The 13051-nt window shown below is 39.7% G+C and overlaps 1 protein-coding gene across 3 annotated transcripts in view; it reads right to left on the bottom strand.

Moving 5' to 3' along the window:
- NOC3L (NOC3 like DNA replication regulator) overlaps positions 1–10730 on the bottom strand; it is a 47712-nt gene extending 36982 nt beyond the window's left edge. For all 3 annotated transcript variants that reach the window (XR_651853.4, XM_003904024.5, XM_009214994.4), the window contains exons 1-8: positions 10574–10730; positions 9393–9600; positions 5853–5979; positions 4935–5092; positions 4299–4355; positions 2743–2873; positions 686–847; positions 114–207 (exon numbers count right to left, since the gene is read on the bottom strand). Coding sequence is in view for 2 of the 3 variants with exons in the window: in XM_003904024.5 (XP_003904073.1) it covers positions 114–207; positions 686–847; positions 2743–2873; positions 4299–4355; positions 4935–5092; positions 5853–5979; positions 9393–9600; positions 10574–10582 (946 nt within the window). In the remaining variant the exon portion in view is untranslated. The remainder of the gene's footprint in view (positions 1–113; positions 208–685; positions 848–2742; positions 2874–4298; positions 4356–4934; positions 5093–5852; positions 5980–9392; positions 9601–10573) is intronic.
- Between the last annotated feature and the right edge of the window lie 2321 nt (positions 10731–13051).

The following is a 13051-nucleotide window of genomic DNA, read 5'->3' as shown; positions in this document are numbered from 1 at the left end:
CTCTGTTCCTGATCATACCTGCCTCTCACTACACAACAGAGAACACTGTACAGAATTCACCTTCATGATCAAGGCTATGTACGCTACATACTTTTAAGATACATTTAATATACCTTTAACCATTTGTTCCAGATTTTCCAAGTAAAATTTGTACTGGCTAACCAGGCCTTCTTCAAATTCTCTTAACTTCTGTGTTTCTTTTCGGGTCTGAAAAGACCAAAAAGGTCAATCATTTTTTAAAATCAGAATATTAAAACCCCAAAATTAGTATAAAATATGGTTGTCTAGTATACACCCAGTACTATTAAAAAAAAAATGCAGCAGTTGCTTAGGCCGGGTGCGGCAGCTCATGCCTGTAATCTCAGCACTTTGTGAGGCAGAGGCAGGTGGATCACCTGAGGTCAGGAGTTTGAGACCAGCCTGGCCAACGTGGAAAAACCCCGTCTACTACAAACACAAAAATTAGCTGGGCCTGGTGGCGCATGCCTGTGATCCCAGCTACTCAGGAGGCTGAGGCAGGAGAATCGCTTGAACCGGGAAGGCAGAGGTTGCAGTGAGCCAAGATCACGCCACTGCACTCCAGTTTGGGCAACGGAGTAAAACTCTGTCTCAAAAAAAAACAGTCTATCTCTCCAAAACGTTCAGTTATTTTAGATAGTAATTATATCTAGCAATCTAGCATTACCTTAGTAGATTTTTCTGCTTCTGTGAGGGGCCGGATTTTATATGAAGGAGTAATATCTTTAAATAACTCCATCAGAGAAACAATTACTAGCTTTCGAACAGTAACAGCCACATCAGGATCTTGTTCCATCAGCATAGAACGTAATTCTTTCAATTTTTTAATCTGTTAAAGAAATAGCTTATAAAGCTGGAGAAATCATGGCAAAACAATTATGAACAAAAAACAGCCCCACATCCGGCAAAATAAGCAGAATTCACACAATGACTCCAAGTCTAGTCAAGCCTCACCAAACTCCAGACACTGCTCACTTTACCAAGAGATAAGTTGATAAAGTTACAAGGTAATTGTATTAGTCCATTCTTGTGTTGCTAGAAAGAAATGCCTGAGGCTGGGTAATTTACAAAGAAAAGAGGTTTATTATGGCTCATAGTTCTGCAGGCTATAGAGGAAGCTTGGTGCCAGCCTCTATTCCTAGTGAGGCCTCAGGAAACTTACAAACAAGGTAGAAGGCAAACCGGGAGCCAGCATGTCACAGGAAAGATAGGGGAGGTGCTAGGCTCTTTTAAACAACCAGCTCTCACATGAACTACCAGAGTGAGAAGTCACTTGTTACCACAAGGATGGCACCAAGTCATTCATGAGGGATCCACCCCTATGATCTAAACACCTCCCACCAGGCCCACTTCCAACATCAGAGATCACATTTCAACATAAGATTTGGAGGGCACACACATCCAAACTATATCAGTAATCATATTTTTGTTATATACTTTGAAAAATATAGACCTTACAAAACTAGTTTAAATTTATTATTTAGCTATTTTGGGAAATTCTTTTTAGCTGGATTTTCCTAAAGTGCATGTCTCCTATTTTTCTAAAAACACTTTTCAAAATATACTAAAATGTTATATACATTAACCAAATATATCATACACATGAATTAATCAGGAATTACATATAATATAGCCACATTAACTTTAGCTTCAAAGATAATTTCTATGGCATAATGCAAAAGGTGGTTTTGATTGCTTTGATAAACTACTATTGCCTGTGAGCATAGGTTCCTGAGTAGAAGATCTGGGTTCCAATTCAGTGGCTGTTAAAATCTGGAACAAATCACTTGGGTTTTTTAATGTTCAATTTTCCAGCTGTAAAATTAGATCAATCTCTTATGCCTATGGTTTTGTAATGATCGAGAGAATACAAATAAGAAATATTCCAAATCTCTCTTCCCTAATTCTGCTCTAGATCTTCCCCTCACTTTATTAGAAAAGGACAAACACTACTCTAAAGCATTCCCACATGAAATTTGTTTCCACAAATGTAAATCATTTGATACACAAATACTTGTTATAATAGTATGCCGGGGACACCAACATAACAATAATAATAGTATCATTTTATATGACTTCATGTATATTTCATATAACCCTCACCACAAAGTTTTGAAAAAGATACTGTCCTTTTTTAGAGATGAAAGAGTCTTGGATAAATAACTTACCCAAAGTCTCACAGATAGTACTTATCAGGGCCAAGATTAAACCTCAGATTTCTCTAGTTCATGTGTTATAACCATCACTAACTCACCACTATACACATGGCACAATAACACTTTTAACTTTGGCTCTAGTTCACTTAAAATATTTTCAACTTACAAATATTCCTGAACTAATTCCATACACTTCCCTGTAGCGCGCTCGTTTTTAAAAACTCCACAGGTTAGTCAAGCAAATTTGCAAACAGGTTCCTCCTCCCTAATACAATTTTATAGAATTAAATATTTTTAGAGTTATAACATGTCCAATATTTTCATATAAGAAGATGAAGAGAATAAGATTCAGAGAATTTAAGTAACTTTTCTAGGATTACAAAAGAAATTAAGTCCAGACATAGCATTAAGCTAAGATTCTGTCGACTCTCTTACTCTAACCCAGCTACTATGTTTAGTTAATGCTTTTCCTTTTAGTGTATGCTTACAGGTAACAAGGGAATCTTAAAATATTAGGCATTTACACCATACCTAATATAAAAAGCCTAAAGAAATTAATGCCACCTACATTACTTTCTGGATCTGATAATATGGCAGATGCCAAGGCTGCAATATGCATCTTCTTCTCCTGTAATTTCTTCTTTCTCTCAATCAAATGTTCTTCTATGGTCAGCTCTTGAATAGGATCTTCAGTGATCTCTAAAACAGATTAGATGTTCCCTTACATATTCCTCTACTTACAAGTGTCCAAGAATCTTAATATTTTATAGTAATAATAATAATGATGATAGCTAAGAATTTTGCCTTTATTACTACACATCATCTCCTCAACAATACAGGTACTATCATTAGCTCCCTTTTATAGATGAGAAAACTGAAGCAAAGGAAGAGAAAATAACTTGGCTAAGCTCATAAACCAAAGGGAAATAGGATTCAAACTCAGGCAGTCTGATTCTAGAGCTCTTTTTTTTTTTTTTTTTTTTTTTTTTTTTAAAAGACAGGGTCTCACTTGTTACCTAGGCTGGAATACAGTGGCACTATCACAGCTCACTGCAGCCTCCACCTCCCAGGCTCAAATGATCCTCCCACCTCAGCCTCCCCAGTAGCTGAGACCATAGCTGTGAGCCACTATATCCAGCTAATTTTTGTATTTTTTGTGGAGATGGGGTTTCACCATGTGGCCCAGACTGGTCTCGAACTCCTGGGCTCAGGTGATCCTCCTGCCTCAGCCTCCCAAAGGGCTGGGATTACAGGCATGAGCCAGTGCAACCAGCTTAGATCTCATATTCTTAGCTTCTATGCTAATAAGCCCAAAATAATTCTTATTAATTAATGAATAGGATAATCTGATTTAGTCTCTTTTTAAGTACAGAATATTCTTCTTTGTTTTCAACACTATATATTACTTTACACAAACTAACACTTCATAGTTTTGGGCTACAGAAAAACATGTCCGCCTTAAGAAATTCATAGGGAACTAGATTTAATCAACACTAGCATAATCTGTAATGGTTTTATGATGGGTGACTGCAAACAGTTAAACAGTTGACCTGTAATTCATTTTTGCTATTCATGAGGTCTGCTAAGCAAAAGTAAAATTTAACTAGATTGTTCTGTCACAAATTCCAAACTAATATAATTTCAAACAATAAAATGCATTATTTCAGTTCACCTTTGATTAAACTGTCCTAGATAACAGAAACTGACATTCAATTATATGAAACATACACAAGCATAATTGCGCTAAAAACAAACCAAAATGACTTCACACTACAGAATTGCTTTTGTAATTTAAGGCTAAAAAGTTAACAGTTATTTGTAAGTTAGTCTTTCTCTTACAATTAAAAGGAATTCAGAACAGTAATAATTAACAAGACACACTTCATGTATGCCTAGATACTACAAATATGATTGTGTAAAATTTTCCATAATTAAAAAAACAAAGAATCTATTCATAATTCCACAAGACGAAGCTTTCAAATGTGGAAAAATATTCAAAATGACCTTGAAATGAGCAGTACTCCAAAATGTACCTTCCAGATTTTATCTAAAATTAACTCACATTTACTATTAAGCAAAAAAACTACTTCTCAATTCACAATTTAGTAACTGTAAAGACATTACCTTCCTCAAGTTCCCTCTCTTCTTCTTGATCCTCTTCATCTTTGTTACTATCAGTAACTATATGGAAAACATGTGTATTAAAACTGTGATATATACTTAAGTGGTAAAACTAAAGAAATGCTAGGAGGTGATTACGATAAAACTCAGGATAACAATTACTTTTATGGGAAGAGAGCAATTAGTGATTGAGGTGAGCACAAGGGAGGTTTCTAAAAGCTAGTAATAATTTTTTTTCTTGTCTGGATGGTAGTTTTATAGGTATGCACTTTGTTATAAACCACGTAACTTCACATCTTTGATATCTGAACTTTTCTGTTTTATTTCACATATGAAAGATACATTAAAAAAGAAAGCTAACCAAGAACAGTTAATATGCTCTAGTTTCAGAAACAACAAAATTTAGTGAAAAGAAAATCACCTGAACCTTGTAGCTTAAGTTGTCCTCACAGTACAAATTGATACCTGAGATAATCATCTATAATTCTGGCCCAAATCATCAAGCTTGCTATAAGACTAATTGAATATTTTGCAGATATGGGTAAAATCAAACTAAAATTAAATTTTGAGTGAAAAAAAACACGTTATAGCAGTAAGGGGGTACAAGTTCAACTAGTATTACTAGCTTATTAAATTCACCTGGCTTCTCCCTAGTCTGTGGGATTATACCACTTTCATCTTTGATAGGAAGCAAATGAATCAGTTCCTTCTCTGGTGCAGTTTGCAGAGTTCTTGGTATTTTTTCATATTTATCTATAATGCGTTCATGCTTCCGTTTCTTCGCATGAACAGGCTCACTGCAGGGGAAAAAAAGATCAATTTTCAGTCTTAATAGATCTAAAAAGGTATCTAGAGACCTATCATTTCAAAAGTACAGAAAAATAAACCACCAGCCAACTTTCAATAGGTATATGGATATTAGCACTTAGGCCAGTGTCTGGCACATAGCAGGCACTCAAACAGCAAATGAATAAATGAAATGAGTAAACAGCCTACCACGCAGACTCTAACTCTGGCTACATCTAGTTTTCCCTCTAGATGCAAAATAAAGGTGAAAGTTACAGCAGATTCTTTCTCAAGAACAGTCCATAGAACCAAGTGTGACTCTTACTTTCCCAAAATCTCTGGAGTATACCACAGACTTTGGAGTTAAAAAAAAGGTCCAAGTTTAAATTCCAGATACTTGTGACTGCAAGGAACCATCAGTTTCCTCTCTGAAAGTGGGAATAAGAACTACCTAGCAGGGTAATGAGGATTAAGTGAGATCATAGCCATAAAGAACTCAGAACTATTCTGCCAACACCTCAAAATGAGAACAGCATTCTTCCCCCATTCACTCTACTTCACTATTCAGACGCAAAAGAAAGATGTACATTAAATGAAATCAGCTTGTCTTATACATGAACCTCCTTTATTTAGGAAATAAGCTAAATAATAGTTTATTCTTTGTAAACATTGTGCTCAAACGTAAACACCTTGAACCACCTAAGTGAAATTCAGAACCAAGTTTTTAACAGTATATGGATATGAATGATTATAACCCACATGAAGTATTACCTAGAAGAAAGATCTCTTGTTAGAAAAGATGCTCTTTGTCCTAAATCCTTCATTAACTGTAAGTCATCTTCATCCATCATATCTAAAGGAAGGGCTTCTTCCTCTTCTTCCCTCTCAATCCTTTTACCTGTACCACACACACACAAAGAAAAATTAGAAACAAGTATCAGAGATGTAGAACTCTCTGCATATTGGGTTTAAACAGGAAAAGTTTATGCTTTCTGAAGCAATCCTCCCACTCCAGCCTCCCAAAATGCTGGAATTACAGGCATGGGCCATGGCTCCCAGCTGAGCCCAGTGTTTCTAAATGGAAGCACTACTGACATGCTAGGCAAACAATTATTTATCGTACTGGGGTGTTCTGAACCTGGAAAAATGCTAGCATCTCTGACTCCTGCAATCTAAATGCCAATAGCATTCTCAGGTTATCGTAACAACCAAAAACTAAATGTCTCCACACACTCTGAAATGCCTTTCAGGGCGTCGAGAGCCAATGACTTAGCCACTCAGCTCCTTCTCATCTCCAATTACTTTCACTTCGTATTCCATTTCAGCCAGCCCCTCCAATGGCCACATTCCAAACCCTGGTGCTCACTTCTCTCTCTGACCGCAAGCTTTTGTCCTTCCAGCTCCCATTCAGTTACTTCCACAATACTTCTTCCTTAACCAACTATATAACCTTTCAATCCACTGACCACTCCACTTTCTATCTACCAGTGTGTTCTGTCTTCACTCCCTCACTTAGATTGCAAGATTATCACTTCAACCACGCTCTTCCCAATATCCTCAACTATTTTTCTTTCAACACTTCAGGCACTCACATCTAACAAAATCCCAACTACAGATCATTCTAACTTCTCTTTCTGCTCACTCTCTGTGTCTTGCTCTCTTTCTCCATCTCCTTTTATTTTTTATTTAAAAAAAAAAAAAAAAAAAAAAAAGTCAGCTAAGTGCCAGGCACTGTTTGAAGTGCTGAGGATTCAAGTATAAATAAAACAATCTTAGCGTCTTTCCTAGTAGAACTTACAATTCTTCCTGACCCATTAAAACTCATAAATCTTGGCCGCGTGCAGTGGCTCACATCTGTAATCTCAGCACGCTGGGAGGCTGAGACGGGTGGATTGCTTGAGGCGAGGAGTTCAAAACCAGCCTGGCCAACATGGTGAAACCCCATCTCTACTAAAAATACAAAAAATTAGCCGGGCATGGTGGCGCATGCCTGTAATCCTAGCTACTTGGGAAGCTGAGGCAGGAGAATCACTTGAACCCAGTAGACAGAGATTGCAGTGAGCAGAGATCGTGCCACTGAACTCCAGCCTGGGCAACAAAAGCAAAACTCCGTCTCCAAAGAAAAAAAAATCTAGTAAATCTTGCTATATAAATGTACACACTGCACAGAATGGCACTCCTATCTACTTTAAATGAGCCTTCCAAATTTAATAATCCCATTAAAAAATAGGCAAAAGATATGAATAGACACTTCTCAAAAGAAGACATACAAATGGCAAACAGGTATATGAAAAGGTGCTCAACATCACTGATGATCAGGGAAATGCAAATCAAAATTACAATGAGATATAATCTCATCCTAGTTAAAAAGGCTTTTATCCAATGACAGGCAGTAACAATGCTGGCAAGGATACAGAGAAAAGGGAACCCTCATACGCTGTTGGTGGGAATGTAAATTAGCACAACCCCTATGGAGAAAAGTCTGGAAGTTCCTCAAAAAACTAAAACTAAAAACAGAACTACTATATAATCCTACGATCCCACCCACTGCTAGGCATGTATCCAAAAAAAGAAATCAGTATACCAAACAGATATCTGCACTCCCATGTTCATTCAGCACTATCCACAAGAGCCAAGATTTGGAAACCTAAGTGTTCATGAACAGATGAATGGATAAAGAAAACATGGGGCCGGGCGCGGTGGCTCATGCCTGTAATCCCAGCACTTTGTGAGGCCGAGGCAGGTGGATCACGAGGTCAGGAGATCGAGACAATCCTGGCCAACATGGTGAAACCCCGGCTCTACTACAAATACAAAAATTAGCTGGGCGTGGTGGCGCATGCCTGTAATCCCAGCTACTCGGGAGACTAAGGCAGGAGAAACACCTGAATCGGGCAGTCGGAGGTTGCAGTGAGCCGGAATCAAGCCACTACACTCCAGCCTGGCGACAGAGAGAGACTCCGTCTCAAACAACAAAAAAAGAAAGTATGGTACATGTACACAATGTAGTCTTATTCAGTCACAAGAAAGAATGAGATCCTGTGTGCAACAACAGCGATGAAACTGAGGCCATTATGCCAAGTTAAATAAGCCAGGCACAGAAAGACAAATTTCACATGTTCTCACTTACTTGTGGTGGCTAAAAATTAAAACAACTGAACTCATGAAGAGAGTAGAATGATGGTTACCATTGGCTGGGAAAGGCAGTTGGAGGAGATAGGAGTAGGGATTGTTAATCGGTACAAAAATACACTTAGATAGAATAAGATCTAGTATTTGATAGGTAGGGTGGCTATAGTCAACGATAATTTACTGTATGTTTTAAAATAACTAAAAAAGTATAACTGAATTGTTTGTAACACAAAGATAAATGCTTAAGGTGATGGATACCACATTTACTCTGATGTGATTATTATGCATTGTATGCCTGTATCACAGTATCTCACGTATCCCATAAATATATACACCTACTATGTACCCACAAAATTAGGAAAAAAAAAAAAAAAACTTTAGCTGGGTGCTGAGGCTCACCCTTGCAATTCCAGAACTTTCAGAGGCTGAAGCAGGAGGATCGCCTGAGCCCAGGAGGTCAAGGTTGTAGTGAGCTATTTTTGCACACTGCACTCCAGCCTCAGTGACAGAACAAGACCTTGTCTATTTAAAAATAATAATAATTAATTAATTTTAAAAAGATGGACCTGGGAAGACTGAATAGTTGCCTAATAACCTGATACAGTCAAATAAGAATACCCTAAAAGTACCAGTAAAGTTGTTGAACTAGCCTGACTCAAAAGTCATATTCCTTACATGTTTTGAGTACTTAAGAGTTTTTAGTTTTACAAAATAACCATGACAATTACAACTCAATTTCACCCCAAGTTTCCACATGAAAAGAAAGTCAGAAGTTTAGAAAAGAAGTGTACCTTGGCAATACTGTGAAGAATGAACCAGAGACAAGCAATGTTCTTACCTAACTGCTAGTGAATGGGAAAGTGGCAGCACTGGCACACTGCCTAACATTTATACACAAGAGTACTTTCAGTTTGTTTTCCCAAGTACTGCATCTTCAGATCTGCTTTCCAGACAAACTAAAAGCACAAACTTGAATGAATACTGTACTGAAATGTGTTCTCATACTGACTGTGATAAAGCATACATGCTTTATAGCAGTCCTATAGGACTACTACCCTTACCCACTCTAGGAAGATCTGAGAACAAGAAAAGCGATTATTAGAAAGCAAAGTTATTTCCATGAAGAACACTTCAGAATAAATCAGTGGAAACCAGAGCACATGATGTTTTCACAATTACCTGGTCGCTTTTCCTTTGGGTTCTCCAATGGAATGGGTTTCTTAGACACAGCATCTTTCACCGCTTGCCTTAGTTTCCTTTGTTCTTTTCGGTACTTCTTGAGAGTGCTTTGTTGTTTAAATTGCTTATTTTTTAGCTTGTTTTCAAGTTTGACTTTACTAGTTTTTATTAACTTGCGAAAGCTTGGGATCTGTTTTTTATTTCTTCTCTAGAAAACAACAGAAAGAATACTGCATACCCACAAACTTATTTTTTAAATCAGCTTAAAGAGAACTGATTACAAATTTCATCAAACCAATTCCACAATTTTAACGTCCCACAGCCATGGACTTGCAGGTAAGAGCTAAAACCAAACGATGGCTTTAATCCTACAGAAGAGCACTACAGCATCAGTTATTCAACCTGAGGTCTTTCTGTGACCCCAATCCACAGCAACTCAAAGTGCTCTACGACCCCCAAGCAGGTTAAGAACCACTGATCTAGTAGCGGTAAGTGGCTATTCAAGGCTAGTTTAACACCTGTAGTTTAACACATTCAAAGCAAAATGCTGGCTGTCTTTAAAAAACTTAATTTACGATTTTGTCATTTACAAAGCGCTCCAACAAATCACCTCCAAATGCCTAGTTGAGTACTGACTGCTGTTATCCTCACATTACTGATGAAGCTGCCAAAAGGACCCATAAACTAAGGAGGGCAAAACTGAATTCGGATCTTTGGATTCCACTTCTCTTGCCGGTGACTCCTCATTCAGAAATCCCAAAGCTAGTCCTGAACCCCAGGACTACCTCTTATTTTCTGTTAGAACCAGGGCAAATCACTTGCTTTTCTGTCTCTTTACCCTTTATGGGTACCGTGATTCATATCATAAACTTGCTGAGGGCAGGAACCTGCTTCTCATTTGTGAAAAACGAGTTCGAAAGACGGTCTTGAAAAATTCCTTCGAAGTCTGAAATCCCACCGATGCAAAACTCCGTGCCAGTCTCTTCGTGATACCCTGAAGTCGTGCGCGCACACAGTGGGTAACCAAGGATGAGCTCGGTGTAAGGACCAGAAATCCCCCAGTCTATGAACCACCGCCCCATAGACACGGGTGAAAACCTGCCTAAAAGTTAACTCAGGCAGTGACCCTATCACCCGGAGGGGCCCTAGGCTGCGGGGACCGGGCTTCCAAGGACACTTACCGCTTTCATCCTTAGGCCTTAAAGGAATGCCGGCCACACAAGTTCACCAGAAGCAGGGTTAATACAGAAATCCGAGAAATGACACACGTGCCGATGGCCCCGCACTTCCCAAGCCGGAAGCGACCTTCAGTCCCTCCCAATCCTCCGCCGCCGGAAGTGAGGGCGGGACTTCCGTAGGCAGGTTCGGGCTCGCGCCCTCTCGCGGTGATGGTCTTGCGGCTTTGGGCGGGTTGCGCCCCGGCGTGCGCGCGCAGACTGGAACGAGTGAAGGCCCTATGGTCGTCGGCGCCAAAGGCGGGAAGTTGGGCGGGAGGGCGCACTTTACAAAGTTCTTCGAGTGTGATTCTTTGACTCTTGTCCTATTTATTTCTTTTAAAACTTTGGGAAAATCGGGCTCCTCCTCTCAGAATGAGAGGACTTGGTTTTTTCAGTCACCTCACGGCATTTTGTGCCTCTCCTCACGTTGCTTATCTCATCCTGTTGTAGATACTGATTTTGGTAGTCTTTTTCCTCCATACAGTCCTGAGGGCAGAAAGAAGCTTATTTCTTTTGTGTAATGCCTGCCTCTCGATGGACCTTCTGGCCGTGTTTGTAGAACGGCGAAAAGGAATCATATAACTTGTAGAAAAAGAATCATATAAACTTCCATTTTTGAGTATTTTCAAATAACAGGCTGCTCAAATTCAAGATGGGAGAGATTTAGCTTGGCAACAATTGCTTCAGCCTCGGTCACTAAAAAGTCTGTGATTCTTAGTGTTTTATTTTGCTTTTTTTTTTTTTTGCTTTAATTTTAACTAGTCTGATAAAGAACTGTATCCGTGGCTGGGTGCGGTGGTTCACGCTTGTAATCCCAGCACTTTGGGAGGCCGAGGCGGGTGGATCACCTGAGGTCAGGAGTTCGAGACCAGCCTGGCCAACATGGTGAAACTCTGTCTCCACTAAAAATACAAAAAGTCAGCCAGGCATGGTGGCGTGCGCCTGTAACCCTAGCTACTCAGGAGGCTGAGGCAGGAGAATCGCTTGAACTGAGGAGGAGGGGGTTGCAGTGAACTGAGATCACACCGCTGCACTCCAGCCTGGGCGACAGAGCAAGACTGTCTCAAAAAAAAGAAAAACTATATCTGGAGTGTCACTCCGTCGCCCAGGCTGGAGTGCAGTGGCACAATCTCGGCTCACTGCAAGCTCCGCCTCCTTGGTTCAAGCCATTCTCCTGTCTCAGCCTCCGGAGTAGCTGGGACTACAGGCGCCCACCACCACGCCCCGCTAATTTTTTTTTGTATTTTTAGTAAAGACGAGGTTTCACCGTGTTAGCCAGGATGATCTCGATCTCCTGACCTCGTGATCAGCCTCCCAAGATGCTGGGATAACAGGCGTGAGCCACCGCGCCTGGCCTAAAGTCGTTCATGTTTTACAGGAAGTTTTATGGATTGGAAGAATAAGAGTATCAAAATGCTTGTCTCTCAAGGCCTTTTTTTTCCTCAATAGATTTAAACATTCCACTTCAAGTTTTTTGTGGGTTTTTTTAAGTCTATGATTTTTGAGCATGACCCTGACACAGTCTGGCCTCACAGTCCTGAGCAGGTAGGAAAAGCCAGCAGTGCAACTAAGGGGTTCTGAGCCTCTTGGATAGTGTTGCTCTTAGAAAGACAGAGAAAAAAGTACCAATTTCCTGATCCCACCACAAAGACCACGAGGTCCATCTGGCACTCTTCTTTCAACCTTCCTTCCAACGTCTTCCTTGCTCCGTCTCCTTCCACACGGTGTCAGAAACAGCAGAGCCTGTCCGTCTGGTGTATTACTTCATCAAACAAGTGGAAAACATCAGCCTGCGCCCTTCCGGAGTGCCTGAATTCCCTCCCAAGCATATCAACATATCTACAGTCACTCCCATCCTTTCAGCCTTCCTTCTAGTCTCTCCAAAAGGATGAGGCATTCCCATTCCAGTTCAAAACCAACTCCTCCCAGCTTCATCAGATTCTTGTATCATTAATTATCCCTTCTTTCCTGTGTTATTTCCCTCTCTAATAGATCCTTCCCCTCAGCTTATAAACATATTCAAATATCTTCCATTTTTAAGATTTTTTTCTAATAAACTTATCTCCCTTTAATTGCTCTTTTATATGCCTCTTTTCCTACTTGTCCCTACTTCCAGAAAAAGGTACTCTCTTTGCATCTCCACTTTCTCTTCTCTATTGTCATAGCCCAATCCTGTGCTGTGTATTTTTTTTTTTTTCAATATAAAGATTGCCTTTTTTTTTTTTTTTTCTATTGCCCAGGCTGGAGTGCAGTGGCACCTCTCAGCTCACTACAGCCTCAACCTCCCAGGCTCAAGGGATCCTCCACTTCACCTTCCTGGATAGCTGAAACTACAGGCACACACGGCTAATTTACATTATTTGTAGAGATTTGGTCTTAGCTATATTGCCTAGACTGGTCTCAAACTCCTGGGCTCAAACAGTCCTCCCACGTCAACCTCCC

The sequence above is a fragment of the Papio anubis genome, chromosome 11 (genome assembly GCF_008728515.1).
Source record: "Papio anubis isolate 15944 chromosome 11, Panubis1.0, whole genome shotgun sequence".
Lineage (NCBI taxonomy): Eukaryota > Metazoa > Chordata > Mammalia > Primates > Cercopithecidae > Papio > Papio anubis.
The sequence above is the reverse complement of the archived record's forward strand: the minus strand, read 5'-3'. Positions and strand labels throughout refer to the sequence as shown.